This window comes from Laetiporus sulphureus, assembly GCF_001632365.1.
Source record: "Laetiporus sulphureus 93-53 unplaced genomic scaffold LAESUscaffold_9, whole genome shotgun sequence".
In the NCBI taxonomy this organism is placed as follows: domain Eukaryota; kingdom Fungi; phylum Basidiomycota; class Agaricomycetes; order Polyporales; family Laetiporaceae; genus Laetiporus; species Laetiporus sulphureus.
Genome location: NW_024468518.1, coordinates 372,152 through 396,681, shown reverse-complemented (window position 1 = coordinate 396,681; position 24,530 = coordinate 372,152). Strand labels below are relative to the sequence as shown.

Sequence of the window (24,530 nt, the reverse complement as noted above, 5' to 3'; positions counted from 1 at the left end):
TAGTGCAATGCTGTTAGATTGCATCCAGCTGTCACGGACTTCCAAGTTTTCCAACTTTGCTCTCGTGCTTGCGACGTTTTCATAGCATATGTATGATGTAATATCTATTCTTATCAGCAACAGTAGCGCGGTCGAAGTACCTGCGGACAGTGTCACGCTCTGTGAGTGCGGATTCCTGTAATCCCGATCGTTGTCCTCCGTATCACCATTTTCGTCGCCAACCGCAAATCTTCGTCGAATTCCTTCATGGCCTCACGTGGAAGGCGCGATGCCAGATCCCGCACCTCGAGCACCCGCTGCTCCAAGCCGATCAAGTCACGCCTTACATGGAATTCTGACTTCGCCCCCAAAATGTCTTGCAGGTGTGTCACCTTTCCATACGGTTCACTGGACGAAGCGTGTCACATGCATTGACAAACAAATGAATCGCTGACGAATACTACGCACGTTGTCTCGCGTAAGTCACGGAGTGCCTCTTCAAGCTTGATGTGGTCCACCCGTGTCACCCACCGCAACTTGGTCGCCACAAGGGGGCGCAGGTGCCGAGCCATGTACTCCAGGCAGACGAGCAGGTGTGGTACTGCGCCAAGATAGAGTAGGCGATACCGTGAACGTGCCCAGCGCATCGCGGGCACTTGTCCTTGAAACTCTTTGAAGAAATGTACCCTCATGATATGCCGATGGCTTGGTACCCCTCGACGCCGAAGGTGATATCGACGATACGCACGCAAGATAATCTGGGCTGCTCGCGATTTCTTCTTATAGGCCGCGCGCATCGCGATTGGCGGCGCGATCGTTGCGGTAGAGATGGGCTCTGCAGATTGTGTGGAGGTATCGGTTCTTGTTGGAGACGATGTTTCCATGCCTAACAAGGCCGGGAGCTCATCGAGGTTAGTAAACTCAATCGTTCGGACGTTTACAATCGTCATGTGCTCTCGAGGTTGCCGGCCTTTCTCGCAAAGCTGAACGATCCCATTGCGACGGCAAGCAGATTGCTGATCCATTCGAAGCATCTTCCAAGTTGCAGCGGTGACGTATCTATGTCGTTCACCATCATTATGGCATACGATTACTATTCCAGTCTACTCACTGCTTGTATGATGCGTGGTACAACCGCTTCGGCTTCCGAATCGACCTCATTGTCGACAACAGATCCTCCTGAAGCCATTCATATTGAAGATTTTCTCCAACTGCAAGGGTTTTCCAATGAATCAGCCCACGATGGATCGTGAGCCAACATTTGTCCGACTACTCACGAAAGTGAAGGTTCGCGCAGCTATCTTCATGGATTAGACATCGCTTTAGGCGTATAGAATGGCGGCTTACATTCGAGCAATAAACGTATGTCGAAGTTCTATCGAGTCGCCCGCAGCCTGCCGCAAGCTCTCTCCATTGTACCGAAGATTGTCTGCACACCTAGTCAAGATACTATTTGACTGCAATGTAAACGCGAGAACTCACTATCTTGAAGTCCGGAGTATATCTGCTCGAGTAACTGTTCCAGTGGCTCAAAGTAGATCGGCAGCACATTTGTGACCGTGTTTCTGGTGCGCCGATGCCACATGACCGCCCGAATAAGCCAGCTCATGGGAAGAACGACATTGTGGAGGCTTGATTGCTCTTGATATTGTCTCTCGACTACAAGTGCTCCGCAGAGATTGTCCAATAAATCGCACAGAAGGCATATGTCAATGGGAATTCTGTGCTCTAGAATGTGGCTGGAGATTTCGACTAAATAAAGCGAAAGGACAGCAGATATGTAAGAAAAATGCTCACCTCACGAAAAAGACACCATCTACCAATGAGAAGCTTCTGCCATTTGTGAGGAAGCTTGTGAGGCAATGGACGACATTTATGCCATCAGCGGGTCGGATGAATCTGCCAATAGGAACCATGTTACGCGATACGTGGAGGACAATTGAGCCATTGAGTGCAAGAGCCATCGGCGAAAAGCCCGAAAGGAAAAGCTCAGACGTCTTCGGAGACCATTTTTGAAGGAGAACGTGCTGAACCCAACATTTCACGACGGCGAAAGCGTCCTCGAATTCTGGTGCCATGGCATCACGCGCAATGTCAAGAATGTCGGAGTGTGCGATTGCAGGACGGAGAACGAAATACAGCCGATTCAGCCAATAACTGCCGAACAGCTCAGCTGAGTATGATTCGAGAGATATTGCTACAAAAACCAACCGTTTCTCGTCCAAAGCCGCTCCAAGAAGTCCACGAGTGCTATGATAGATGAGGATTTGCTGAAGATGAATGAGGACAGGAAGGCCGTATGCAGCCCCGCATTCGCAGCAAGTCGGATGCTGACATGCATGATGTCCACCAATCATGCACGGCACATTATCATGATGAATCAGTGCACCATGCGCATCCTGATTCTCGTTCGTGACCCTGCTGATGAGATGGTTAGACAGCGCCTGCTTCAACAGGCTGTTCATGCGATGTCCACGTATGAGCAGGTAATTTCCCTTCCACGAGCGGCCCACAGATTCCGCAGTGCTCTTGCAATGACCATGTAGAAGCGTGTTAGGTCGCACGAGATACGAACCGTCAGATGTAGGCTCGAACTGAAGCAGTCGCCGAACGTTGCTGTCGTCGGAAATATCTTTACAGAATGCAAAGGAGCGCAAGCTCGTCACGTAGCGAAGAAAGGCGCGGAGCTTGCTTGTAATGGAGGCTGTTGAGCACTTGCTCAGCTCAAAAGGCTTCGAGAAAACATAGTCAAGACATAACAGAGCGGCAGCGGCATTATGCTTGAGCATAGAAGGGTTGCTAGCGAGTTGTATGAGCGCTTTATCGTCGTTGAGCAGTATGCCGCGGAAGGCAAGCATCTGTTGACAGGTTAGAAATGGATCAAAATAACTGTTTGTCGTGGACGTACCTCTTGATAAGTAGCCTCGCGTAGACAATGCACATTTTTCTGGCAAAGTAAAAGAAGCAGGGCGTCGACGGCAGTCTTCGGGACGGTGGAAGCAGAATGAACATCCAGTCCGAGGGAGAGGTTCTGCCATAAGTAACGAAGTAATGACTCAGCTGCCCACTGCAGGTTGCGACTATTTGCAGTGATACGTTGAATCGCTGTGATCGTATGTCCCTCTTCAAAGTACACGTTGACCGCTTGTTCGACATCGCCTGTCTCCTCGAGAACCATAGCCTTCGTGATGTTTACGGCGCTGACAAGACTTGACCCATGTTGTTCCAAGTAATCGACGGCTTCGCGGTTAGTGTTGAACAACTTCCTTGCTTTCCTATAGCTCGATCAATGAAGAGATACATATATAAAATCCGCACTGGCATACCTGATGTCGCCGTTTCCGAGATAAAACATCCGAGCAACATCAACGATGCCTTCTGCCGCTTCTTGTTGAATGTGCGACCGGTGCTTTCGTACAACGTACATGGCCTCGTCGAACATGCCCGCCTCCCGGTACAGCTGAGCAGAGCGGGTATATTTCCGTGCTTCTAGGTACTGACGAGCAGCAGAACCCACGTCACCGCCACGAAGAAAACATTCTGCTGAGATCCTGAAGTATATATATTTGTCTGGATTCGTATCTTCAGCTTCCCTTGCGCAGTTCTGGAATGCATGAGCCGCCAATCGGAATGCTTGCAATTGATCCGCGGCCATGGCTCGCGCGTCCTCTCGAAGGGAGTATGCATGAGCGATTCTCTGCTCTCTTGGCCGTTTGCCTCGCATGTAATCGTCCATAGCAAGGCCGTATAATTTCCTACGGAAGAGCGATTGGGCAAACTTGATATATATTGCTGCATCTTCTTGAGGCGGTTTTGGCACATCACCACCCATAATATCATCTTGTATGAGACCCCGAGAGAGCCAAAAGTCCTACGTGTTATTCAGTAGAAGCCGACGTGAGAGATACATACATCATACCCTCATAGGAGCAGCCCTCTCAGAGTCATCCACTATCCAGACGTTGCATCGCGCCCTCGTGATTGCCACATAGAGAAACTTGAGCTGATAGAGGTGATCAAAATGGAGCAAGGTGGACCAGATGCAGCACCACTCACTTCACGGCAGAGACTGCGCGTCAAAACCGCATGCCTGAGAGCATTATCCTCAGACTCTGCCGACGCTTGAAGAGCTCGCCATTCCGTGAGGCCCACCATAGAGTCTTCGAAGAAATGATATAAGAAGACCTTTCCAAATGTGAGACACAGCGATGCTCTCGCATAGAGTAATTACGTACGTCGTTGAATTCGAGACCTTTGCACTCCTGCAATATACTATGAAGAGTGAGCTGGGGCATGCAAGGAGGGAGACGACCACACACAGAATTCGGCCAACATCCGTAGATGTTCGTGCCCGTAGTTGCTTACGCACGGCGTCGTTGCGCACCAATATACCTGGATGATCGTTGGACAAAAGCAATAATGCTGAATGCCGTACTTACATTGATCTGCGCCGAGTAGAGTACGATCACTGGCGCCATGCATCACTATCTCAGATTCCCGCGGGAAAGGCCAGCAAGAGAAAAACCCACAATTCATTGCCCTCAGAAGGAGGTGCATGAGGTTTCCACTCGCGCACAAATACTGGTTTAGGCCCATCATCTTTGCCTTTTTCGTCCGGTAAGCGGTCAATCGAGTCGGGCCAGAATCTAGTGATCAGTTTGATTATCGCATGAGCACAATCAACGATTCCCGAATGGGAGCGGTTATTCAGCGCGAGTGGGAAAAAGTGGGGCTCTACATGCGGACGGGAGGGTGAAGGGTCGGAATTCTGATAAGCAAATTCTGTGTCAATTGCTCTGACTTTGTGAACCAGATGGATGCGAAAATACCTCCACGCGGTATAGAAAAGCCTTCAAATCCTCGAACCTGAACGAATTCCCGTCCGCGATCGTTTGGGCCGTATCACCCGCCCAAACTAGGCCATCAATCGGATTTCTGCACAGATTTCGCAATACTGGAGATTCATAACGACATTATGACCTGTTTGGCGTCGAGTGCAAGGGTATTCGATGGCTTACCAAGAGCGTCAATCAACAGATTGTCCTGTGCTTCATCAGCATAGCTAGTCCATCGAGTCAACATAACATTTGGTGGCGAAGCCGGATGCATAGCTTACATGTAATCCAGTTTCACGCCAGGAAGGCCATGTTGTCGCAAGTGCTGCAGGATTATGTGAGTCCTGAAGCAGGAAATTAACGATCATTCACAGAATAGCGACCCCGCCAAACCTATTTGCTGGGTCTTGCTCTCCACGCTCGCGCTTGCGCTTGAGATATGCAACGAATATATCATAGATCGTTTTTCTTTGGTCGGAGAAAGTTCTGGCTGCACGTCTACTGATGTCGGTGTATGTCTTTTCATCTAAAAATGCATTTCGGCTGTGCAGGGTCCCTTCTGAGCCCTCGATCACTCCTACGACAGAAACATAAGCTGATGCTGTCATATTAGAGAGGGGCATCTTACCGATGATTTCGTTGAACACCAAAGCTGGATCTAGACGTGTGTACAGTGTGGGGTTTAAGCATGACATGAACGAATAATGGGCAAATATAAACGCACCCAGTCCTCTGGTGAGTGAGACTGAAAAATGGCGCCAGTACTCGTTGAGAAACACGTCGTACGAAATCAACTTGATACGTTGAAGTTTCAGCAGGCTTTCAAGGTTGTGTCGCGGAAACGATGCATTAAAAACCCACCTTTTTCGTTGAGGAAATCTGCAGATCAGCCTCCAGCATGCGCCATAGCTGCAAAGATGTAATGAAGCCAAATTAACAAGCGACCTGCGACGAAACACACACCTCGTCAGATGAGAGGAAAAGGGGGAAATGCTCTTCCTTCAGATCCGTGAAGCGCTGAGGAAGTTCACCGTCTTCTTTTGCTTCTTCATCCAAGTCGACAAGACGAAATCTGGAAACCTGCTGCCGCCAATTCCCCGCTCTTACTGATAGCTTATCTAAAGGGTCGTCGACAGCGAATTTAGACTCGTAGAGACGGAAAAAAGTCTTTTCAACTTCGACGGCCAGATCACGCGATCGTGTAATGAATAATTGGCGAGGTGTCACCGATATTCCAGAATCCTCCATCCACGATCGTTCAATCCATAGCATTTTGAACAGGATAACGGTCGTTTTCCTAATGGTTGCATAAGTCAGAATGTGGAAATCAGGTTGTCATAGAATTTCGTAGTCTTCACCCTGTTCCGCTCCTTCCAAGGATATAGCAAGAGGATGGATGTACCATAATTTCCTTCTGTTCGTCACTGAAGGGACATGCCATCAGCGATATCCACTTTTGATGATATCCTGCTTACGTAGGATCAAATTGCGGGGTGATTTGTGGGTCCTCAAGAATGCCTGCCGTAGGAAATGAGCGGATACAGCGCAAGAGCTTTGGTTATGTCAACACTCACTGGCCAGGAAGCACTACATTTCATTATCAATTTGAGCCGTTCAAAATGTGCAACACTGTCATGACGTCATCCTTACTTTAGATAAATCGGTATAATTCTTCTGGCTGGAACGGCTACAAGTTGAGATCGCATTGACACATTGAGCATCACATAGACTTACAAAATGACCGATTGCCACTAACAGACTAGCGTTCAGGTCGGAAATAATAACGTTTAGCGATACACGCACGAGATCAAAATCCTCTTGAAGGTCTGGCTGCACTGGTACGGATGGAGGCTCCATCACTGGATGCTGCGAAATGGAATTAAACTTCTTCGGATGGATCACGTCCTTCTTCCCTGCTCCATCGGAAAGTAACACGCATCTTGAATTTCGAACTTGTCAAACCTGGTTTCAAATGGTCGTCATGGCTCTCACCTCTGTACGTATTCTGGGCTAGACCGAGCAAGTTGTCGGCTTAGCCTCTTCCAGATGTGCCACTTCATTTTACTGTGGGTGAAGATTCCGTGGATCTTAAGTACTAGAGTTCTTGTTGTCAACCAATATCGATGCCAATCAAAACAGAAAGCAAACCTTGCTCTTCCTCCTGCAGCTCCATCGCATCCTCTACGGAAGCAGGCTCACAGTCAATTTGATACTGCACATGAATACTCAGAGCTGGTATGGATAAGATTCGTTGCTTCATATACGCACAACGTAGCACAGCTTGCCGTTGACCCTGCCTTCATAAATTGGAACGCCTTCCTCCGTTCCGCTCAAGCGATTGTGGTTGTCATGAGTGAAGTAACCATTTGACAAGGTTCTGTCGCAAGCACGGTAAGGTAGTTCGGCAATTCGACAGTCGCTAGAAACATACCGAAACTTCGTGACTATGATCTCAAAAAGGGTTGGCACTTTATTGTAGGCTGTACGCATGTGACCCTCAGCACGCGGTGATAGCAGTAGCCTCCAAGGGCCAAATCCATTTGCGCCGTCGAAATGAATGTGATAATTGACGCGCCGGATGTTTGGCGAGACTCGCTGCACTTGATAATTCACTGGAATATATGCGCTTCTGAAAGTCTCAGAGAGTTGCGGGTGGCGAATCATAGTCAGGAAATACTGCGTTACAAGTTCATAACGGCATATTAGTGATTGATTGGAATATGGCATGCGTACCTGGAGGATAGACTTTAGCTTCTCCAGTAAAAACGCAACTACTTCCTCGGCCTCTTCAATGCTACATGGAATAGATATGGCCAGCTCAACGAAGTACTGCCGATTAACACTCATCAGCAGCTCCTGGCGCATGAGTCGTCCGCTTCGAACTGTGTGGTTACGCGACCTCTCGGATGTTCCAGAACCAGCCACGACGACATCCGAATTATCTCCCGGCAGAGCACGCAGAGAGGAAGCAAGGACATCTAATATTTTGAGAGAACGCTCCAGCGTGGCGCAATGGTCCTGCAGACTCCGGATGTCTTTCGCGCTCAGTAAATGGGAATGAGCACGCAGAGAATGCGACCATCGTTCCAAGATGTGTCGATGCGGCGATGCGGCGACCCCTTCCACACCCACTGGGAAATTCTCGACGATCCTTGTGAAAAGCTTGGACGCGGCTGATTCTCCCAACGCTGTGGGCCAAAATAAGGTGCCAAGAAATCTGAATGAGCGGATCACACGCACAGGATATCGCAAACTCAAAAAGGTTTGGAACCGCAGTCAGGTCGCGCAGCATACTTTCAATGCTGGCAGCTGGATTGAAGAGGTGGCCCTCAAGGACGCTGAGAGCGCTCTCGATGGCAACTTCATCCACCAGCCGCCGGGCATCCAGAAATGCCACATCGAAGGATTTGTAGCTTAACTTTTGGGAAGGTTTCTCTTTCATGATGGGAGAAGTTCAAAGGGCTACGGGTTTGCAAGGGGGGCTATCAGATGAAAGGAAGCGATGGGAGCGGGGCGCTGTACGTGCCATTAACCGTGCGGCCAGGCTGTTATATATAATTATAGAGACATCCATCAGAACCCAAGATAGAGTTCAACCTTTCAGGGTGCCTCGTGCCACGGATGTCAACTCGTCGGTTCCCCTTCTACGCGAAGATCGAGATGGGATGCTGGCATAAAATTTTTATCGGGACGACGTCTGCCCCGGACTGCCAGAACAACAGATTACAACTTCAGATTACAGCCGGGGCACAACAACTATTGAATACATTCATGCAACAGGATGCATTTGCTGACTTCAGCAGCAGCTCTAGTAGGGCGTTGCAACTCGTCCTTGGCCCTTATTGTACTGCCACATCAGGGAGTATGACCCTCCGCACACATTTGCATGCACTACTCCCTCGGGCGTGCGAGGCTCGTCTTCAATCTGCTACGCCGACCAGTCTCAATCTCTCCGCCTCTGTGCCGTCCTCTCTCCTCGCTGCGTTCAGCGTATCTTTCCTCCTCAATCTCTAACTTCACTCGGACCTGTTGGCAGCTGCCATGTCGTGCATTTTCAAGCAATATGTCAGACTCTCCTGCAGACTCTCCTGATGATCGCTTCAACTATTCATCGGGACGCTGGCTGTAAGTCTTATACACGTTTGTTCTCTGGCGTATATGCCTAATTCGTAATCTCGCACATTCAGCGTCAACAATGACCTTCGCCTCGAAGAGCGCAGACGTGAATTCAACGTCGACGAGCTTTGTCGACTTGCGGCGCAGTCTGTTGGTCGGAGTTCTCAAGATATCGCCAAATTCATGAAGCTTGCCGAGGGCGGCTTCAACCGGACTTTCCTTATCACCATGCACGGCGGCTTCGAGATGGTAGCCCGTATCCCGTATCCCGTCACGGTCCCAAAGTTCTACGCTATTGCCAGTGAAGTGGCCACAATGCGTTTCCTCCGTTCCTCTGGGCTGCCTGTTCCCGAGGTTTACGATTACTCTCCTTCGTCGGACAACGCTGCGGAGACGAAATATATTTTCATGGAGTATATAAAAGGTACGAAGCTCAGCGACGTGTGGCTGGAGCTGAAGGAACCGGATATCGTCTCGGTCTTGCGTAAACTTGCCCAACTCGAGTCTTGCATGATGTCGATTTCTTTTCCCGCTGGTGGAAGCCTCTATTATACCGACGACCTGGAGAAGGTGGCAGGGAGGAAGGGCATCCCCCTCAAAGACGAGCGCTTCTGCGTCGGTCCAGATGCCAGGCTGCATATGTGGTACGGAAGGAGGTCGCAACTCGACGTGGACAGGGGACCATGTACGCCACTCTCTGCCTTTTCTTTTGTTGAACTTTCCGGAACTAATCGAGACTATAGACGAAAGCGTCGAGGCAGCGCTCGTAGCAGCAGCTCGCAAGGAACTGGAGTATCTCAAACAGTTCGGTCGACCGCTACTACCGTTCCAGCGTGAAAGAAGGGAGGCTTACGGGTACAAGGAGCAGTCACCGTCGGACCACGTCAAGAATCTCGAACGATACCTTCTCATCGCATCCTCGCTCGTCCCCATGAATCCAGCTCTCCATCATTTCCGTATCCGCCATCCCGATCTCCAGCCGAGCAACGTCATCGTGTCGACGTCGTCAGACTCTAACCAGTTGAAAATCGTGGGCCTGCTCGACTGGCAACACGCCTCGATCCTACCCCTGTTTCTCCTCGCTGGTATTCCGGGTCGCTTGCAGAACTACGATGACCCGGTCTCGCAGGATCTCATCCCACCCTCACTGCCGGCGAACATGAAAGAGTTGGACCAATCCGAGCAAAGCCACGGGATGGGACTCTACCACCGCCGTCTCGTCCACTTCCACTACGTCAAGAACGCGGAGGAGTACAACAAGCTCCATCACGATGCGTTGTCGGATCCCGTGTCCATGTTCATCTGCCGCGTTGTCGACCAAGCCGGTGCTCCGTGGGAGGGTGAGACTCACGCGCTGAAGGCTACGCTGATAGAGACAACGGAGATATAGGGGAGTCTTACGGGGGAAGGTGTACCGTGTCCAGTCGTGTTCGAAGCCGAAGACCTACGCAAGACGAAGGAGCTAAGCGCAAGGCTGCAAGTAGCGGACGAGAATTTTGAGGGCTGCCGAGTCATAGTTGGCTTTGAGACGGAGACCTGGGTGTCCAACGAACACTACGAGATGGCCACGGCCCTCGCCGAGCTGCTAAAGCTGAGGGTGTTGGCAGGGATGCCGGAGAAGGAAGTCCGGGCTAAGGCTGAGGCGAATTGGTTCTTGGACGATATGGACGAAAAGGATTACATGTAATGAATCGATCGAAATATTCCACGGTGTTGTTATTTTATCTAGTGCTATTGTGTACATGTCCAGTCGACTGTTCTTCAAATCCTGTCGGAGGAAAACTTCTTGCAGAAGACAAATCCATCGATACCACCGTCCTTTAGCTTGTAGCTAGAAGCACGTTCACTTTTAATTGTATGCATTTTGGCATCATTTACGCTGATTGTGGTGCTATAGCACCGTTCATAATCAATTAGGCCGAATTAGGGTTAGGGTTATTACTTCATGATCATCCTAGAGGCAACTTTCATCTCAACTTCGCGATCTCTCATCATATAGGAGCTGCTTTGGGGAAGGAAATAAGATGTAACACATTATGAAGGCATATATATAGCAACCCTGAATCTCAGTCCTAAGCCGCAGTGAAAGTGAGAGGTGCCAGTGGGGCCCGGGGGTCTCAGATCTCATCTTTAGCGCATCTCCGAGCTCGTTACACAAAAATCATCATGCATCAGTTGCAGGTTTAGAGTTCAACGGTACCTTCTTGGAGCGCTATCACAGACTCCGCCTGATAGTTTCCCCTCGCAGGCCATTGACGCAGATGTTCCCGTTTACTATGCCGAATCCGTTATAGTTATCACTACGAGAGCGCATATCCACGCTCGCTGTCGTCGGCTCTGCTGATATTGAGGTATGTGGCCAACAGTTCGCAACATACCTTACCGACTCGGAAGACTACATTCCACAACAAATATTCAGCCTGGCACGCGACTGACGATTCCGCTCAGGCCGTAGCTCCGCTGGCTTCAAACACCATGTCAGTGGTCAAGTTGTACGATGATTGCTTGTGAATTGTAAAGTACCGCCATTGCAGGAACTTCAGGCAAGGAACGAGCAATTCTTTGCGAGCTGATCACAACACATGTACAACAAGCAAGAAGTACGTACTAACGTTGACGATGAACGGATATGCTCTACTCAGGCTGCTGGTAATCGCAGACGCGGCATGCGGCTGGCTTCAAACGCCGAATTCTGTTCAGCCGAGTTCTCTCAATCATCCTCTCGACCCCTCTCACAGCAAGTCGCATGTCACCTTGAGCGAGTGACTGTTTGCGCACGAGAACCTCCACCTCCCGCACCTGAGCTAGCAGAACCTGCAGATTACGCGTTTTATGGACTTTCGACTTGACTCCCAAGCTCTGCTGCAATGCCATCACTTTGTCGAGCATTCCCCTACATGCGTATGTTCATTGATGAAGCCACACAGCAAAATGTTGACCGTGAGACGTACTTTGCTTCCCGTGCTTCGTGTACCCGAGCCTCCAAGTCCTTGTGATAATCAATCCTCATGCGATCTAGCACCTTCCTGACTGTTGAACGTGCATCTTCAGCCAATAGTTCGAGGCAGACCAATATGTGTGGGACTGCTCCTAGAAAAAGTAGTCGATGATGCCTGCATGGCCACGATATCTTATTGGCTTCTTCACGACATGCTAAGAAGAAGTGTTGCCTCATAGCTGCCACCAGGCCAGTTGGGAAAACGTGGCGCGAAATGCGGTACGCATGCAGGAGAACACTAGCCGCTTTCCTAGCTGCATTGGTCTCGGGCGGGATAAAATCGGTCTCTCGTGCGGTCGCGAGCCTGTGTTGCAATGTATCCGGAGCGAACCCTGCATCAAGCATGGAGAATTGTGGAGCAGGAGACATTGCTTGCACAACTTGTGGGATTTCCTCGAGAGTGCTGTACCATACGTGTCGAACCGTCGAGACTGGGATAGACGTGCATGATGATATACGTTTGTCATGGAGCTGAATCATTTGTCCAGAGAATTCAGGAACGAGGCTTGGCACCGATGTCAGATCATCCCATCGGTCGACAGTGACGTATCTGAACACCGTCAGAGAACCATCACAACGTACTGTCATCGCACTTACTGTGCATATAGCTGAGGAAAGTTTCGGCCTGCCTTCCCGATTGAACCCATTGTGGCTAGTAGATCATCCTTCAACCATCGATATTGCAGATTCAATCCAACTAGTCATCATAATAGACGTCAACTGGCGATTGGACGCACGGTAGACGGAGAAGCTCACGGAAGTGTAGATTCTTGCAACTAATCACTGATTTTAGCATCGCAGCTCATGACAACAGCGTGGGGTGAGACTTACATCCGAGCAATGAATCTGTGCGCGATATGCTTGAAGTTGTTCCCAGGCTTTGTAACACTCTGACCTTGGTAACGTATGTGACCTAGAGGGAATGCTATGAATGTGAGCGACAGCGCGAAGCTCGCGAGCTCACCTGCGCATCCTCCGGTATACAGTTGTTCCAATAGGTCTGCCAACGGCTCAAAATAGATTGGCAGCAAGCTCGTGACAGTATCGCTAGTATGGATACATCGTAGCCGTTTCGCAGATCGCACAAGCCAATCTAGCGGGAGAATAACATCATGGAGACTTGACTGCTCTTCGTAGCACCGCGCGACGACGAGCCAGCCGCAGATATCATCCAACAAGTCGCAGAGCAAAGTTATGTCTATGATAATGTTATGCTCGAGTATATAACTAGATCATAGAGTCAGCAACGAGCGAAACTTAGAAATTTGAATACCTACCGCACGAAAAAGACACCCCTTAGTAATGACAACCGGTTATCGTTTCGCATGAAGCTCAGCAATTCTTCTACTACTTGGACTCCATCGGCAGGTCGAGTTAGCTCATTACGTCGTCTAGGCACAGCTGAAACAAAATCCCATCGAAGAAAGTCACAAAGTGCCCTGCTGGATGCAAGTCCCATTGACAGGAAGCCTAGTATAGGGCGCAAGATGTCTCGTGTGAACGTCCTCTCATAAAGGAGATCTTGAACCCAGTATTTGATGACAGTGATGCCCTTCTCGAGCTCCGGTACGGCGGATGTACGCAGAGCACGAAGAGCAGAACCAAAGCTGATGTCAACTGGATGTAGATCATCAAAGAACCGCTGTAGCCAATAACTGATGGAGACTGCTGTTCAGCATAGATGCAAACGTAATACAGCAGAAGCTGACCTTTCTTGGTCTATACGTTCACGTCGCGTCTGCAGTCCATAGCTATGATGATAGACAAGGATTTGCTGAAGATGGATACGAATTTGGAGATAGTAGTCACTTTCATCACGTGGGGGCACTAGAATGTCGTTCGTCGCTGCAGTTCTGGTCAAGGCGATTGCTTGACGAAAGGCCCGATTCTCCTGATTGATTCTCTCGATTATGTGATGTCGCAGGACTTTTTGAAGCAGCTTATCCATATGCCATTCAGGTACCACATATCCACGCTCCTCGAGATAGTGCGAGAATCTTTGAGTATCCTTGCAATGGTCATACAGCAGCGTCTTGGGTCGAATTAGATATGATGTTCCTGTGACAGGCTCGAACTGCATCAACGTTTGGATGTCGCTTTCTCTGGGCAGGTTTGCGCGAAATGCGAGGGATCGCAAAGCTTCCAATAACGCGAGGAATAACTGGAGGTTGTCAGCAATCACTGCTGCTTTCGCGTCGGCGTTCAAATAGAACGTCGGATTCGAGAAGACGTAGTCCAGGCAAAGCAACGTGGCCATATCATTTGGCCGTCGACTATTTGCATCTCGGGCGACACGGAGGAGCTGCTCGTCATTCCCTTGCAACAAGGCCTTGAATATAAGCATCTATGGCGCGAGGATCATTACGAGAGCAGACGATGCACCGTTGGTGACGTACCTCTTGGTATGTGTCCGCTTTGATGGGAGCTGTCTTCGTGAGATTCAAAATATTAGACAGCTGTCGAAGAAAGTCCTCCAGCGATACAGAGGACGAAGCGATATTGGTCCCGAGCGAGAAGCTTCGCCATAGACAGCGCAGTAGGGACTCAGCTGCCCATTGTAAGTTCTGACTGCAGTCAACGATTGACCGCATAGCGGCGGGAACGTTTCCGTCTGACAGATGAAAGTTCACCGCTTCCTCTTTTAGACCTGCTCTTTGCGAATAGATTGCCTTAACAATGCTGAGTCTGGCAGAAATGCCGAAACCAAGGTCTTCGATGTATCTCAGTCCATCTTGCTTTGCTTCGAACAGATTCGTCGCTTTGCTGTGCATTTGTAGGTCAGTAATATGACGCAGCGAGCTTTACAAAGACCCACTGAATTTCAGCGACGTCGCAGCTCATGAAGTAGAACATTCGCGCCACATCCACAATTTCATCAACCGTCTTCGGCGGAATCTGCATGCGATGTTGTTTCACAACCCTGACCGCTTCGTCGAACCAGCCTGCTTGCCGATAGTACTGTGCTGAGAGGGTATACTCGAATGCCTCCTCGTATGTCTTGGCAGCTTCGGCAATCAAGCCGCTCGCGATGAAGCACTCAGCAGAGATCCTGAAGTAGGTCCTCTTCTCCTCTGTGTTCTCCTTTGCGGACTGCAAGAATGCCCGGGCTGCTATTTCATACGCCTTGACCTGCATCGCGCCATTGGATGGAGTAAGTATTGCTTGGTCTCGGAGGTGGTAGGCAATAGCAACCGCTTTTTCTCTAGGACGCAACGCTCGCTCGTAGCACTCTGCAGCACGCTCGTACTGTTTCTCATTGAAGAGTTTCTCAGCAGTTCTTGCCCATTCTGATGGCGCTGATGGCGTGGCGAGAGCTGCAAAAGATGTATCGACCGGGCCATCGTGGATTGCATTTGCACCATTCCATAACGCCTATCTCACTCTCAGTACAGTTCAATGTGTCAAAATGAAAATGAACACGCGTACCCGCATCGGCTTGGCCTTCTCAGAATCATCTACCATCCAAATGTTCAGTCGGGCCCTGGTGATTGCTACGTATAAGAACTTGAGCTAGTGTAGGTCGTCAGTTAAGTCAACACATGTTCAGAGGCCGTTCATACTCACTTCGCGACAAAGGCTTTGGCCTAGAGTCCTCTGATGTAAGTTATTCACGATGAGTCGCCATTCCGAGAGTGGGACATTCGAGTCAGAGAAGAAATCATATAACAATACCTACGAAACGACTGTGAACTATGTTCTATAGCAGGCAGGAGCGCATACGTCATTGAATTCCAACCCTTTACATTCCTGAAGTGTCCTTTGCAAAAGCACATGAATGTCACGGTGAAAGCTCCGATTATAAATGTGCACATACAGAATGAGGCCAATATCTCCTGCTCTCTTATTCAACTCTTCGCGCGCTCTGTCGCTACGCACCAAAACACCTTTTGACAGTTGAATAAGAGTGAGCGGACTATGAATAATACACTCACATTGTTGTGCACCGAATAGGACTGTCCGGCTCCGTCTGCGATTGTAGAATGCGTGACTTACGAGAAGTGGCACCGACCAATCAAGATACTCACAAATCATTACCGTGAAGGGTACATTCTTTCCAGTGACGCAAGAATACAGGCTTCGGTCCATCCTTCTCTCCTCGTTCTTTTTTTTTGAATTGATCAATGGACTCGGGCCAATGTTCTACGAGCAGTTCAACCACTAAACGTGCACATCTCACGATCCCTTCATGAGAGCGATGGTTTGTTGTTAGCGGTAAATCCGGAGGCCTCAAAGATGAAGCAAGCCGTGGGTTGAGACGCCGCTGAGCACATCTCCTTGAATGACAATTTTAAACGAGGAGTATGACGACCCACTTCGGCACGGTACAGGAGTGCTTTGAGGTCCTCAAATCTAAAAGTGCAACCATCGGATATAGTCTGCGCAGTATCGCCTGCCCACAACAGACCACTGCGTGGGTTGCTGCATATGGTTCGGAGCACTGGCAGTTTCTCGATCGATGAATATTAGGTCAGTAGCTGATACTTGTAACATCTCACCGAGCGCATCGATCAATAGGTTGTCTTGAACTTCATCTGCGTAGCTGTATGAAAGATTAGAGTCGCTGATCATTTGCGGAACGGGAGACTCAACATGAAGTCTAGCTTGAAGCCGGAAAGGCCGTGTTCCTGGAGGTTTCTCAAAAGCTCGTGCGACCTGCCATTAACAATAGCATCGATCAACTCTGACAATTGAATGACCGACAGACCTATCTGCTGCATCGAACTCCCCACGCTCCCGCTTGCATTTCGAGTAAGCAAGGTACAGCTGATAGATCACACTACGTTGACGGAAGAAGGTGCCGGCTATCCGATCACTCATTTCAAGGTAGAATTTTTCATCTAAAGGCTTCCCGCCTCTAGAGACCGCCGTTTCTTCGGATCCCTCGATGACGCCTGCCAGCTTGGGTAAACCATCACGTCACATTGCTCAAAGCTATCTTACCTATGATCTCATTGTAAACAAGAGCCGAGTCTAGATCGAAATAAGGCTATATATGAATGCATGCGATGACCACATACCAAGGCCATTGGTGAGATGTTGAGGAAAATGCGGCCAATAGGAAGAAAGAAATTGCTTGTACGAAATCGTACCCGTTCGTTTCTACCGTGTGCGATTATATAGTGGGAGCAGCACGCGTCATGTGTTATGTACCTCAAGACCCAACCGTATATGCGGCTCGCGTGGTTCATACTCGGCTTCGAGCATTCGACATAGCTATACAGAGTGGACATGACGTTGCGCACTCCGGAACATTCAGTATTCGACTCACCTGAGAATATGAGAGAAATAACGGAAAATGCTCATCCGTGAGGTCGCTGAAACGTTGCGGCAATTCACCACTGCGATAGGCTTCCTCGTCTCTGTCCACTAGACCGCGAGATTGGTGTCGACGTGATCCCATGATGCTATCGATCTCATTGAAGTCGTCTGGATCCGAGAGCGACCCATAAATTCGCAGAAATGCATTCTCCACATTGTCAGCCAAGAGGCGCGATTTCGTCACAAATAGCTGGCGAGGCCGCGGCAATGCACCTCTACAGTGCTCCCACGCTTGCTCAATTCCGAGCATTTTGTGCAGAATCACCGTCGTTTTGCTGTCAGTGAATTTTCAGCAACAATTGCGATCGTTGAGAGAATCATATCGTTACCCCGTTCCGCTGCGGCCCAATACGTAACAAGAGGACGCGCAATCAGTGATCTTTTGCTCCTCTTTCCTGGAGCATGCAATGAGTGAGATGGCACACGCGACAGTCTGAGGGCTTACGATAGATCGAATAACATTGCCACATCATGATCGGCCAAGATGCCTGACGTTGATGAGCGAGACACAAAGACTCATGAGTGACGAAGGAAACGAATTCATCACAGACATACTGTTCATCAATGGCTGTCGTTCATGATGAGATTAATACCTGGGAAGTTACGTCGTGAATGGACGGTACATACCTTAGAGAGAGTGACATATGTGTTCAGGCTGGGACAAGATTCCGACGGTTAAAAAATTTACACGAATTCAGGCCAAATCTACACATACACTAGCATCGAATACACCTGTATACACAATCAGAACGATCACGATGTTGTAGAGTAAAATACACATGGGGACAAACCTGTTGTTCCAACTGTTCACTTGGTCCTGTACTTAACCTGCTTGATGGGTCGAAATCGGGCGATTCAAGAGAGATATTGAAGCAGACAGGAACAATGACACCGCCACGTTCGCATTCTCTACGGTTGCAGCTGTGCACGCATTAGGGAACAAGGTGCTTGGCAGGAGGTCAACGATTACCGTTCTACGTATTTTGTACCTCTCCTTGCGAGCTCGCGGCTGACGCCATTCCAGAGCGACATGTTCAGTTTTGACAAGGTAAAGATTCCAAAGAGCTTGATGACTAGAAGCACCGCATCAACATGGGAAAACATGAAAAACTCGAGCATCTTATCAACCTTGCTCGTCGCCCTGGATGATCATGTCGGTCAGTATCACAACCTTGCCGTGCAGTCTGCTGTGGCATACATTCTCATCCAACTTAGGAATGCAATCTATCTGGTACTAGTCACGGAAACATCAATCAAATAAGTTTGGTATGGGGATTTAAATTGCATGAACGCACGATATAGCACAACTTGCCCGTAAGTCTCCCTTTGTATAACGAAACTCCTTCGTGAGTTGTATTTAACCTGCGGTGGTTGTCATCAGTGAAGTAGCCGTTAGATAGCTCTCTAGACAGTGCTGATCAGATCAGACTTGGCAGCGAGGTGTGTGCAGGCGTACCGGATCTTTCTGGAAATTATATCGAAGAGCTTCGGAACTTTGTTGCGCGCCGTTCTAAGGTCTCCTTCAGCGCGAGACAAGATTATGACGCGCCAAGGGCCAAATCCGTCCACTCCATCAAAATGCGCCGAAGGCCGCATGTGCTCCAGAACGCTCGAAAGGTCAGCTGATGCGTTCAATCGTGTACTTTGCTGAGTGGATAGATTAGCATATGATTGTTCCGGAATGTACGCATTTCTCAGCTCGTCCACCAGACGAGGGTGCCGGAGGGTGTTGAAGAAGTGCTGTGTCAGATTAACCCCAGTTAACGAACATGCAATGAGACCGGCAGATTGTGTAACACACCCGCAAATGACATTTCTGTTCTTCAATTAGGTGTGCGCCAAGTTTTACAGCTTCGTTTCTGTTATGAGGGACCCGAAGACCGAGGTCATAGAATGACTTCTCGACCAGTGGCTGGGCGGCATTGTCAGTTCCTGCATACGCCCGTTTGTTCGCGTCGCTATGGGTTAATTGCGAATCGCTCGCAGGAAAGGCCGAGGACAGAGCTACCAGCACCGGGATCGCTAGCAACACCTTTGCTCGAACATCCTCCATATCTTGCCTTTCCTGAGAGTCGAGATAGTGCCCGTAAACCCACAGCAGATGCGACCACCCCTCAAGAAGCTGCCTTCCGACCGACGATGGAAACCCGTTCATATCTGAAGGAAAGAGTCCCAGTATTCGCGTCCAGAGCAGAATTGAAGCAGCATCAGTTTGTGCTGTACGGTCTGTTGAGAAATGATATCGTGTGTATGAAGAGCTGAAGATACCTGATACAACGAACTCGAGAAGATGAGGTACAGAGAGTAAATCGCGCAGTAACTCATTGATGCTAACGGCCTGGTTCTCGAGATAGCTTTCAAGAACGCGAAGAGCGCTCTCGACGGATATTTCGTCAGCCAGGAGTCTTGCATCAAAGATATGCACGTCGAAGGCGAGGTGGTTATCTTTCATTTTGGTGCCTCGTATGCTTTTGCTTCCGGCGGAAGATGCGTCTTGAGCGTGGAGGAAAGAACGAAAAGAACCTTATCGGATCTACCCAGCAAGCTCAACTATATATATGAGGCCCGTTTAGAGTTTGCCCCTCGCAGCAGAACGCCGCGTGTTCGGAACCTCCGACTTAGAATGGCAGTTGGCGAGCTCAGTTCGTGATGCACGTGAACGCGCCACATACCAGCTTCAAGCTTAAGGTGACTCTGGCAGGAGGACCTTGGTGTATGGTGAGTGTACAGCTGCTGCAAGAGAGCTGAAAACGCATAATACGGCGATGATACCGGTGCAACCAGAACGGTCGTACGCATCAGTGACAGCTACAGACATAGTATAACCGCTCGTGGAATGTTTTTCCGCGCATTAGTGTTACACGGTGCTTCCAGTGCTGTCATGAAATATATCTTCGAAGTATGTCTTGCCACCTTGAATTACGCGACTGTGCTGCATTGCCCAAGTAAATGCGCATCACCAGGTGTAAAGGCCATGGCAACTTTAGGCCACAACGCCCTCCCAAGAAAGGTGAGTTTATCGAGTGCGGGCGCCTAATAGCCTTGCAGATACAGGTTCGCAGCCACAGCGCGTTCTGTGAACGATGGCGCGCCGACGTCGCCTTTCTGCATCCTCCAGACGCCTGACACCTTGCTAGGGTTCAAACATTCAAACGTTCACGTCTCAATGATCCATGGCTCAACAACTGAACATTACGCGCCTCCCTGCTCCGGCTGTGCCGGTTCTCCCTGTGGCTGCCTCTTATGATGAACACCGAGGCAGGCAGACTCCATTAATCATCGATAATGGTTCCACTACTCTGAGATTTGGTTTCTGCACTTCGTCCGAGCCTCGTTGTCAGCCAAATATTGTGTCAAAGTACAAGGAACGAAGGACGAACAAGCCGCTGCTGCTCTTTGGGGACGGTGTAGAAGCCGAGGGAGGGGCCAAATCGCAGGCGAAGACGCCATGGGAAGGGGATGTGCTCCTGAATTTTGACGCCCTTGTGAGCAAATGCACAGTATTGCGATGTGTCGCGAGCACTGATCTCGCAGGGAGATGTAGGAGAATGCACTCGACTACGCGTTCATACAGCTCGGCATCGATGCTCCCACTGTGGAACACCCCGTGCTCATGACGGAGCGCCTCTGTTCGCCGTTGCACTCCCGTGGACTGACGTCTGAGCTGATGTTTGAGCAATATTCCGTGCCCTCCCTTGCTTTCTGCGTGGACTCTGTGTTGTCCTTCTACCACAATAACCTCCCGTCGCCACCAGTTCCCTTCACCTCCGATGGCCTCGTCATATCGTTCAACTCTGCATCGACATCTGTGATACCGATAATGAACGGGAAGGGCATCATGAGTCACGCCAAGCGTATACCATGGGGTGCAAATCAAGCGACGGACTATCTTCTCAAGCTGATCCAACTGAAGTACCCGACCTTCCCAACGCGCGTCACTGCAACGCAGACGAATGTACGTTGTGTATTCCTACGAGATTCAACCTGCTGAGACATGCCGGAAGTGGATGTTGCAAAACTTCTGCGAGTTTGCGACAGACTATACCTCTCTGTTGCGTACTCTGAAAGACCCGCTAAAAATGCGTGAAGCGGAGCGCATCATCCAGTTTTCTTTCACGCTTCCTGTCACAGAAGAGAAAACCGAAGAAGAGCTCGCACGTATTGCGGAGCGTAAGAAGGAGCAGGGGCGCAAGCTGCAAGAGATCGCAGCTAGAACGCGGATGGAGAAGGTAGGCTATACATAGATGTGCCAATGACATAAATGCTGAACTCGTTACATCAGCTTGTGCAGAAAGAGAACGATTTGCAATACATGTTGAGCTTAAGAGAGAGGCGGGAAGAGGAGAACAAGAAGCAGTGGACCGTAAGAATCCCTTCTGTTCGAGGCATGCTCATTGAACTCACATAGCGACAGAACACACTACAAGAGGAAGGTTTCGATGACGATGCAGCCTTGGATAGTGCTATCAAGAAGCTAGAGAATGATTTGAAAAAGGCGAGAAAGAAGGAGACGGATGGCGATGAGCAAGAAGTTGGTGTCATTGCTTCTCACCCAATGCCTCATACAACTTATAATCCCCACACAGGAGGAGCCACCATCATTCCCTCTCCTCGATGTGCCCGATGCTGATGTGTGTCCTTTCTAATCCTTGAACGGCTGGCTCTTCGTTCTGACTCTTGCTCTAGCTGGACGAGGACGGCCTCAAAGAGAAACGGAAACAACGGCTCTTGAAGGCAGGCTACGATGCTCGCGAACGTGCAAAGCGCGAGAAAGAGCGAGAGCGCGAGGAAAGAGAGGCAGAAGAGCGGCGAGAAGAAGAAGAGCGCGATCGCGATTTATCAGGATGGGCGAGCAAGCTGCGGAAAGAACAGGAGGTTGTGTCAGCTCTTTCGCGATAGGTCCAGGCTGATTGATGCATAGTAACGCAGACGATCATGAACAAGATCAAGGAGCGGAATAGGAGGAGGGCTGCGCTGACAGATCGCAAGAGCGCTGCTGCTCAGGCGCGGATGAAGAGCATCGCGAATCTGGCCGCTGATGATCGCGTCCCGAAGAAGCGCAGAAAGACTGGAGCTGGTGAGTCTATGACAGCGAATCCGTGGAAGACAGTTTATTGAGGTATGAACCAGAGGACATGTTTGGCGCCGATGATGCGGACTGGGCGATCTACCGAAAAATCGTAAGTGCACCTTCGCCAGATACACGCACGTTGGGTTTCATAACTTTGTATCTTAGAACAATGCAGCAGCGTCTTCTGACGAGGAAGAAGATCTCGCGAGCCTGCAGGCGGTAGAACAGAAGCTGCTGCAGTACGACCCGTCCTTCACGCACGAGCATACACATGCCTCCCTCTCCGCTCAGAGATCTGCCCTGCTATCTGCATTCCGACCGCAGTATGACGAAGGCGACATTGAAGGTACGCCTCCATGATACTTTTTTGTTTTGTCTATATTCACGGCGGTGCAATGCAGGCAAGACACGGATACACCTCAATGTCGAGCGTTGGCGTGTCTGCGAGACGTGGTTCTCACCCAACATGGCGGGCGTGGACTCCGCCGGTATAGGAGAGGTGCTGCAGAGCATTCTCTCACGCTTCCCTGACCCAGAGAAGGGACGCTTGGTCAAGGTATAGTTGAGCAACTCATCGTCAAATCAGTGACTGAACTTCACATTCAGAACGTTTTTGTGACTGGAGGGCCGTCACAACTGCCTGGAATAGTCTCCCGTCTGCATGCGACGCTGCGGCCCATCTTGCCGCCTGAGATGCCTCTGGAGATCGTGCGGGCCGCGGACCCGATGTTGGACGCCTGGAAGGGAATGGCGGACTTTGCGAAGACGGATGAGTTCAAGAAGGTCGGCGTGACCAAGGCCGAGTACGAGGAATGGGGTGGCGAGCGCATCAAGCGATGGTGGGGAGGTAACTGGAACTCGTCCGTCCCGATTGAGGAGTGAACGCCTCTCGTATGCGTTTTCTCCTGTGTTGTATTTGTGTTCGTGCTTGTGCGTGTTGAATAGTGCATAGAGGGGTATATAGGTCCATAAGGCATATTGTACTGGCACGCCAGCATGATGAGTTTACACGGGGATAAATAGCGGCGTGGACGCCATCCGGTAAAAGTTCACGACAACAAGGAGAAAGAGAGAGATATTTATGTACACAATATGAGTAGCCGATGTCTAGCCGCTGCAGCCTTCAGCAGCACCCGCCTCCGCTCTGGTTCGCTGGCTGATTCACCTTCACGGCTCCGTCGGTTCCCGTCTGCCCAGCCGTTGCTCCTGCAGCCTCCGGTTGCGAGTCGATCAGCCGTGCCTTGATGTCTCTGCAGGTTATCGATGATGTCAATACCTACGCCGTGAAACTCCGTGGTTGATAAAGACAAACGCACCTAGCCAGTGTGAAGAATGCCTCCTCGACACCTTCATTGATCTTGGCCGACGTCTCCATGAACTTGATGCCCAATTCGTCCGCGAGCTCCCGGCCCTGCTCCTCCGTCACCGCACGCTTGTCCGTCCAGTCCGACTTGTTGCCGATAAGGATCTTGTTAACACCTTCCGAAGCGTGCTGCTCGATGTTTGCGTGCCATGTGCGGATGTCTGGACAATACGTCAGGGGATGGGATGAGTAACGTGGTATTTGAGAAGGCACGCACTATTGAATGACCGTTCATCTGTTACGTCGTACACGAGAAGAATGCCCATTGCGCCACGGTAATACGCCGTGGTGATCGTTCTAAATCGCTCCTGGCCAGCAGTATCCCACTAGCGATATCGTATCGCTGTGAACCTGAATGCACAAGGGCGACTAGCAGTGTACGTACGATCTGCAGCTTGATACGCTTCCCGTCTAGCTCAATGGTTCGAATCTTGAAGTCAATGCCAATCGTCGTAATGAAGGAGGGCGTCCATGCGTCGTCGCAGAATCGTAATAGCAGACATGACTTGCCCACGCCTGCGATATCAATACCATCAGGCGTACGGTATGCCCGTCGTTACGGTTCACTAACCTGAATCGCCGATAAGCAGCAACTGATAGATGCGGATGAGCATCGCTGAACATGATGATGCGTCATGTAATCGTTCTCACCTTGATCAGAAAGTCATAATGCGGAGGAGGCATGGTCTGGCCACGATAGCGGTGTCAATGGAGGGCTACGCTTGCACGGTGATTCGCAACCAACCCAGAGGAGTAGGTTTACCAGAAAAATTGGGAGGAAAGTCGAAGTAATGAATAGCTTGCAATGAGGCCCGCTTGGCGCTGGCGATGGGCGTCCGTCTTTCACGT

The 24,530-nt window shown here is 50.0% G+C and overlaps 5 protein-coding genes across 5 annotated transcripts; 2 read left to right on the top strand and 3 right to left on the bottom strand.

Annotated features, from left to right (window-relative positions):
• Positions 1-318: 318 nt before the first annotated feature.
• On the bottom strand, positions 319-8,319 carry LAESUDRAFT_811030 (uncharacterized protein). The gene is made up of 36 exons (XM_040914281.1): positions 8,055-8,319; positions 7,698-8,002; positions 7,548-7,643; positions 7,246-7,490; positions 7,083-7,191; positions 6,963-7,026; positions 6,807-6,909; positions 6,618-6,753; positions 6,549-6,565; positions 6,465-6,492; positions 6,389-6,401; positions 6,290-6,332; positions 6,173-6,238; positions 5,778-6,111; positions 5,676-5,723; positions 5,539-5,608; positions 5,443-5,472; positions 5,198-5,391; positions 5,096-5,139; positions 4,998-5,041; positions 4,809-4,933; positions 4,509-4,747; positions 4,419-4,447; positions 4,299-4,371; positions 4,215-4,251; positions 4,036-4,164; positions 3,899-3,982; positions 3,306-3,850; positions 2,888-3,254; positions 2,191-2,837; positions 1,777-2,136; positions 1,462-1,718; positions 1,327-1,408; positions 1,257-1,276; positions 1,091-1,190; positions 319-1,038 (listed from the first exon to the last, which is right to left on the bottom strand). Exons 1-36 carry the CDS (start codon positions 8,254-8,256, stop codon positions 402-404), a joined length of 5,922 nt encoding a protein of 1,973 aa, XP_040766667.1. The 5' UTR covers positions 8,257-8,319; the 3' UTR covers positions 319-401.
• A 190-nt stretch (positions 8,320-8,509) lies between these two features.
• Positions 8,510-10,749, top strand: LAESUDRAFT_723223 (protein kinase subdomain-containing protein PKL/CAK/Fmp29). Its single transcript, XM_040908371.1, has 3 exons — positions 8,510-8,939; positions 9,002-9,615; positions 9,674-10,749. Exons 1-3 carry the CDS (start codon positions 8,878-8,880, stop codon positions 10,318-10,320), a joined length of 1,323 nt encoding a protein of 440 aa, XP_040766666.1. The 5' UTR covers positions 8,510-8,877; the 3' UTR covers positions 10,321-10,749.
• Positions 10,750-11,419: 670 nt separating this feature from the next.
• Positions 11,420-19,639, bottom strand: LAESUDRAFT_566389 (uncharacterized protein). Its single transcript, XM_040902977.1, has 38 exons — positions 19,516-19,639; positions 19,049-19,464; positions 18,704-18,987; positions 18,543-18,651; positions 18,446-18,481; positions 18,376-18,388; positions 18,218-18,320; positions 18,039-18,168; positions 17,963-17,979; positions 17,875-17,902; positions 17,803-17,815; positions 17,693-17,735; positions 17,577-17,642; positions 17,198-17,522; positions 17,080-17,142; positions 16,947-17,028; positions 16,870-16,899; positions 16,634-16,820; positions 16,519-16,581; positions 16,425-16,468; positions 16,242-16,366; positions 15,954-16,189; positions 15,861-15,895; positions 15,743-15,812; positions 15,649-15,685; positions 15,493-15,600; positions 15,355-15,438; positions 15,121-15,300; positions 14,744-15,057; positions 14,325-14,691; positions 13,638-14,272; positions 13,206-13,583; positions 12,893-13,155; positions 12,760-12,841; positions 12,685-12,704; positions 12,526-12,625; positions 11,882-12,478; positions 11,420-11,823 (listed from the first exon to the last, which is right to left on the bottom strand). The coding sequence occupies exons 2-38, from the start codon at positions 19,400-19,402 to the stop codon at positions 11,565-11,567; spliced, it is 5,880 nt and encodes a 1,959-aa protein (XP_040766665.1). The 5' UTR covers positions 19,403-19,464; positions 19,516-19,639; the 3' UTR covers positions 11,420-11,564.
• Positions 19,640-20,420: 781 nt separating this feature from the next.
• LAESUDRAFT_803541 (actin-like protein Arp5p) lies at positions 20,421-23,504 on the top strand (the record flags this gene model as incomplete). The annotated part of the gene is made up of 12 exons (XM_040914022.1): positions 20,421-20,732; positions 20,792-21,202; positions 21,252-21,476; positions 21,530-21,610; positions 21,662-21,784; positions 21,837-21,878; positions 21,943-22,122; positions 22,177-22,324; positions 22,378-22,427; positions 22,484-22,664; positions 22,720-22,874; positions 22,925-23,504. The coding sequence occupies 12 exons, from the start codon at positions 20,421-20,423 to the stop codon at positions 23,198-23,200; spliced, it is 2,184 nt and encodes a 727-aa protein (XP_040766664.1). The 3' UTR covers positions 23,201-23,504.
• LAESUDRAFT_675413 (rab-type small GTP-binding protein) lies at positions 23,396-24,393 on the bottom strand. Its single transcript, XM_040905591.1, has 6 exons — positions 24,333-24,393; positions 24,253-24,274; positions 24,067-24,197; positions 23,899-24,007; positions 23,635-23,842; positions 23,396-23,568 (listed from the first exon to the last, which is right to left on the bottom strand). The coding sequence occupies exons 1-6, from the start codon at positions 24,363-24,365 to the stop codon at positions 23,442-23,444; spliced, it is 630 nt and encodes a 209-aa protein (XP_040766663.1). The 5' UTR covers positions 24,366-24,393; the 3' UTR covers positions 23,396-23,441.
• Positions 24,394-24,530: the final 137 nt, after the last annotated feature.